This window comes from Silene latifolia, chromosome 11 (assembly GCF_048544455.1).
Source record: "Silene latifolia isolate original U9 population chromosome 11, ASM4854445v1, whole genome shotgun sequence".
NCBI classification, from domain to species: Eukaryota; Viridiplantae; Streptophyta; class Magnoliopsida; order Caryophyllales; family Caryophyllaceae; genus Silene; species Silene latifolia.
Window position 1 is genome coordinate 103,141,825 of NC_133536.1, and position 4,673 is coordinate 103,146,497.

The window sequence follows — 4,673 nt, forward strand, 5'->3', positions numbered from 1 at the left end:
AGTAATTGTCAATGGCTTCTTGGCCATTAAGGAAACTAATTGAGTCGGACAAGGAGACATAGGACTGCATGCCGGTGATTCTAGACACGAGCTCTATTGCGATATGAGACACAACGAAACTTCTTATCAATCCATTCCCTTTCTTCTTATATGGAGTACGAACCACGACAACAAACCCTTACAAGAAAGATCAACGTTGTGCAACTACTAGCCTTGAAGAAGAAGATAAAAAACATTTATAAACTCAATGAAAATCATACAAGTTTAGTACGTTCAGAAACACGGGAATATATGGATAATAGTGCAATACATCAAACAAGCTCACTGAGCCATCATTTAGGGAAATAGAATGTAAAGCAAAGCGCGCGCATAGGGGCTTGAATTGAGTCTCAGCCCTTGATTATTCAAACAGGTATGCATATAGGTGATAAAGTATATAGTGGATCCCACTTGGCAATATGACGAGCAACAGCCTCCTCAGTCATCATAGTGCCTGCGGTTGTGGTGCTTGTGGTGCTTCTTCTCATCATCCTCATCGGAATCATTGTCACCCTGCCCAAAAATAAGCAATTGATTTAATGTTGAAGTAACAGACACCCAACAATTTCATTATTCATCATGTCTTTGCAAGCAATTGAGATCGAAGTGTAATTTTATGTCTCTTCATCGCCAAAAATCAGAGTTATTGACTTGCTTTCCTTCTCTTCTGGGGTTCCTTACCCTTATCCTTGATTGGCATGTTTTACACAGGTATGACATCCGAGGTGAAACTAAAAAATTAAGGGAAAAAAACGTTTCTGTACCGTACCAATTATTTGGGCTGACAGATACTTCATCCATTTTTTAATGATGTTCCCATTTGTTGAATATATGCGAGGGGTATTTTAATGAAATGGGAACATCATTAAAAAACGGAGGAAGTATATACCAATCTGTTGGGTACTTATGAGTTGAGAAACAGAATGTTATACCCGAAATCATGATCCAGCACAATAAATCAGTTCAATTGTGACAACTACAAAGAGGATAGCATGTAAAGGGACTAGAGTATAAAGCAGTAAAAGCTCAGAGAGTGAAGAGCAAGTAACATAAACAAAGAGTTATCATGACGTAAACCTTAATGGAAGTAAAGGATCATAAACAAAGAGTAATGATGAAGAAAGCATTGTCAGACAGTTAAGTTTGTTAGACTGTACATTAATAGAGTTAAGCAACCTATGTCAATGTCGGCAATGAAGTTTGGCACAACCCAAGAAACGATTAGAGATTTCAATTGAACTAATATCGAAGAATGTCAACCCAACATTCAGCTAAGCTGATGAAATCCCATTATAATTCGTGCAGCTGGAAATTCACTTTAATTGGTAGTGCTTGATTATTATAGGGATTCAGTCATTCAGATTGAGGACAGGCACATAAAGTTCAATTATTATCTTACTCCAGTATTAATCAGAATATGAAATGCTGCTAGAATCAAGCGTAGGGAATTGGCACATAATTAATCAAAGTATATACAAGGAATGTGAAGATCAATAGCGCGCCTTAGTTGCTAACTAGCAATAAATTATAGTCTGTAACTACTAAGGGTCTATTTGGATAGGAGGATTTGGAGGGAAAGAGAGGGGAGGGAAAGGAAGGGATGATAAATCCTTTGTTTGGTTAGCAAAATGGAGGTGGTGGGATTTTGAGGGGAGGGAAAATGAATCCCTCCACTTCCCCCCTCCAAGCCAAATTATTTCCTCTTCAACAAAGGCAAGATTTGGAGGGAAAATGACCTCCTCCATTCTCCCTCCCCTTCCCTTCCATCACTTTCTCTTCCCTCCTTCTCCCTCCCCTCCTTTTCTCTCCACTTTTGCTATCCAAACACACCCTAAAGGAGAGTTAGGATCATCAGATGTGGAAGGAAAAAGCGTTCTCTATTGTCTCTCCCTTCCAGCTTGCCCACCTGAGTAATTGCGCTTGGAAAATCAAGAATCCCATCATAAATCCTGCCTCTCATTCCCTTCCCTCCTAATTTCCTATCCAAACAATGCCTAAGTGAACACAAGACCACAGGCACATAAAACCTCCTTAGTCCTGCCCGCATTCTTAATCATAACACCCTCTATCCCATTTCTCATCTCATTTGACTTCATCTACGTTTTCAGGTCAACTCACATTCCATTACTAGATCAAAAATTTACACTTGATCACAATCACAGCAACATGTTGTAATTGACAAATGAACTACTCGATGTTATTTCTAAAGTTACAAAACATGTTAGGAATAAATCAAACAAGATAATCACCAAAATCATAACATAAAATGAATGCTAAAATGTAAGAGCAATAAATCAAGTATTCCGTTATGTAGATGGCTTACATATTTTTTGCGGCCATAGCCCTCTTGACCATAACGAGGCTTATCATCATCGTCGTCATCACTCTTCCTTCCATAAGAAGATCCACCACCATACCCTGTCTTTCTCTCATATTCTGAGCTAGGTTCTTCATACTCACTCTTCCTTCCATATCCAGAACCATATCCCTGGGCAGGCGCCTCATACTCGCTCTCATTCTTCCTCCCATACCCTCCTGATCCACCATATCCCTGAGCAGGTGCCTCATATTCGCTCTCGTTCTTCCTCCCATACCCTCCTGATCCACCATATCCCTGAGCAGGCGCCTCATATTCGGTCTCGCTCTTTCTCCCATATTCTGAGCTGGGCGGGGTATCATACTCATTCTTCCTCCCACCATACCCTCCGCCTCCTGATCCATATCCGGAACTGGGTGGCGCATCATACCCTCCAGATCCATACTCCGAGCTGGGTGGCGCATCATACTCGTTCTTCCTCCCACCATATCCAGATCCATAATCCAAACCGGACTGGTTACCAGATCCCCCATACACAGTTGGCCTGCCGCCGTACTCTACAGCAGGGGCATCATCATAACCGTCCCCACCAGGTGGGGTAGGGAGATGAGGCTGGAACCCGGGGCCACCAGAGTAAGCAGGAGAGGGGCCCCCAGGACGGGGCGTGGGGCGGGAGTAGCTCTTGTATTCATTGTCAAGAGCGTCATCGGCGTAGGCGGAAGGCTGAGCAGAGGAGGTGTAGGAAGGGCGATCATAGTCGAAGTCATTGTGGCCGCCGGATGAAGAGGAAGAAGGGTAGCAGATATCCTCGGAAGGGGAAAGAGGGCGGCCGTAAGTGAGGGATTGGTCGTAACCGCCTCCGTAAGGGGTTGGATCGTACTCGTCGAAGTCGTCAACGTCGTCGTCTCCTCCACGGCCTCTTGGGTAGTACGACATTTCTGATTTGATTTTGGTTGAGAATGGGAATGGGGGTTGAGTTGATTTTGGGAAGAGGGTATATATAGTAGAAGCCTAATATTAGAGTTGTTTTGATTGGGTGGTATGTGAATGATTCGTTCAAGGACTACATCTGATCTGGAGGATCTGAATTAAAGGCGACGTGCCGACGTGATGCCGCCCTGCCACTTGCACCAACATCAATGCCCCATGGCAGTAAGTCTCATTATAGACGGGGATTATCCGTCTATAACGAGAGATGGGTCGGATCCCTCTCACAAAGAGGCGAGTGGGAGGTCAAATGGTAAATCACTTCGGTTTTCCACTTGCTTCTTTGTAAAAGGGATCTTACCCGTCTCTCATTATAGACGGATATCCCCGTTTATAATGAGAATTTAAGACCTCATGGGAGACTCAATTTTATCCAGACTCAATTTCATTCGCGCCCAGTCAAAATTTAGGGCATGTTTGCTAATTAGCGGTCTTTGACTTTTCTGAACTGAACTTTTTTGAACTAAATTTATAGGATATTAACTTTTTTTGAACTGAACTTAATTTTGGTAAACTTTTTTGAACTGAACTCAAAGGGTGACTTTAAGTCCATCGAGTAGGTCTCCTGACAGACGGCCTCTCAATAAGTTTATTGAGAGACTATTTTACAATTTTAAGAAAAAGTGGCACTAAAGATAATAAAATAGATACAAATCATAATTAAAGATGAAATGAGTACATTTATTATCTAAATAGGTACGTAATTACTATGTCACGATTAACAATAAAAGGGTCATTGAAGAGAAACAGCCCGAGGAAGCTCCAAATTCACCCGGTTTTGGGCCTTGTCCTAATTTGAGGCCTAACTCAAAAATCGTCTAAGAAGCCATGGCTCCAACCGTCCTAATTCTTATCTTGGGTGAGTTTGGGACGTTTTTGTGTGGATCTTTTATCTCCAAAGGCTACCATTCAGAAATTATTTGAAGAATCATTGTAAAGGTACCAAGGGGACCCGATTTTGAACAATGAGCTAAATGTCGCTTTCAACCTTTCCTCTTTTGATCCAACAAAGCTAAAAGGACTTTTGGAAGCTGCATGTGAGTCCCACAAGGTTTTTAAGGCAGCCAACTCAGTCCACATTGCATAAATAAGGAGTTGAGCAAGCAAACAAAGGAGGGTTGGACTATTAGTTTACTTTATCATTTCTTTGCTTTATGTCCTTTTCATTTTTCAGTTTGTGTAAGGCCTTGTAAGGTCCTAGGCTGTCGTTCCCTTATAATATAGCAGCTCCTTTTGTGGCCCTTAGATGTAGTTTGTAATCAAGGGTCAAGATTGTAAGGTTTGGTCTATATAAACCAAGCAACCCTAATGAGAATTTCAGATTTGATTG

At 41.8% G+C, this 4,673-nt stretch overlaps 1 protein-coding gene across 1 annotated transcript; it reads right to left on the reverse strand.

Moving 5' to 3' along the window:
- Window positions 1–213: 213 nt before the first annotated feature.
- LOC141611840 (uncharacterized) lies at window positions 214–3,506 on the reverse strand. Its single transcript, XM_074430481.1, has 2 exons — window positions 2,363–3,506; window positions 214–552 (listed from the first exon to the last, which is right to left on the reverse strand). Exons 1-2 carry the CDS (start codon window positions 3,290–3,292, stop codon window positions 478–480), a joined length of 1,005 nt encoding a protein of 334 aa, XP_074286582.1. The 5' UTR covers window positions 3,293–3,506; the 3' UTR covers window positions 214–477.
- Window positions 3,507–4,673: the final 1,167 nt, after the last annotated feature.

What these genes read in the sequence shown, in the direction of transcription:
- LOC141611840 (XM_074430481.1), bottom strand. Translation starts at nt 3,292, where the DNA reads ATGTCGTACTACCCAAGAGGCCGTGGAGGAGACGACGACGTTGACGAC. An exon ending in GCTATGGCCGCAAAAAATAT is followed by an intron (nt 553 to 2,362) that starts GTAAGCCATCTA and finishes ATTTTTGGGCAG; the next exon opens with GGTGACAATGATTCCGATGA.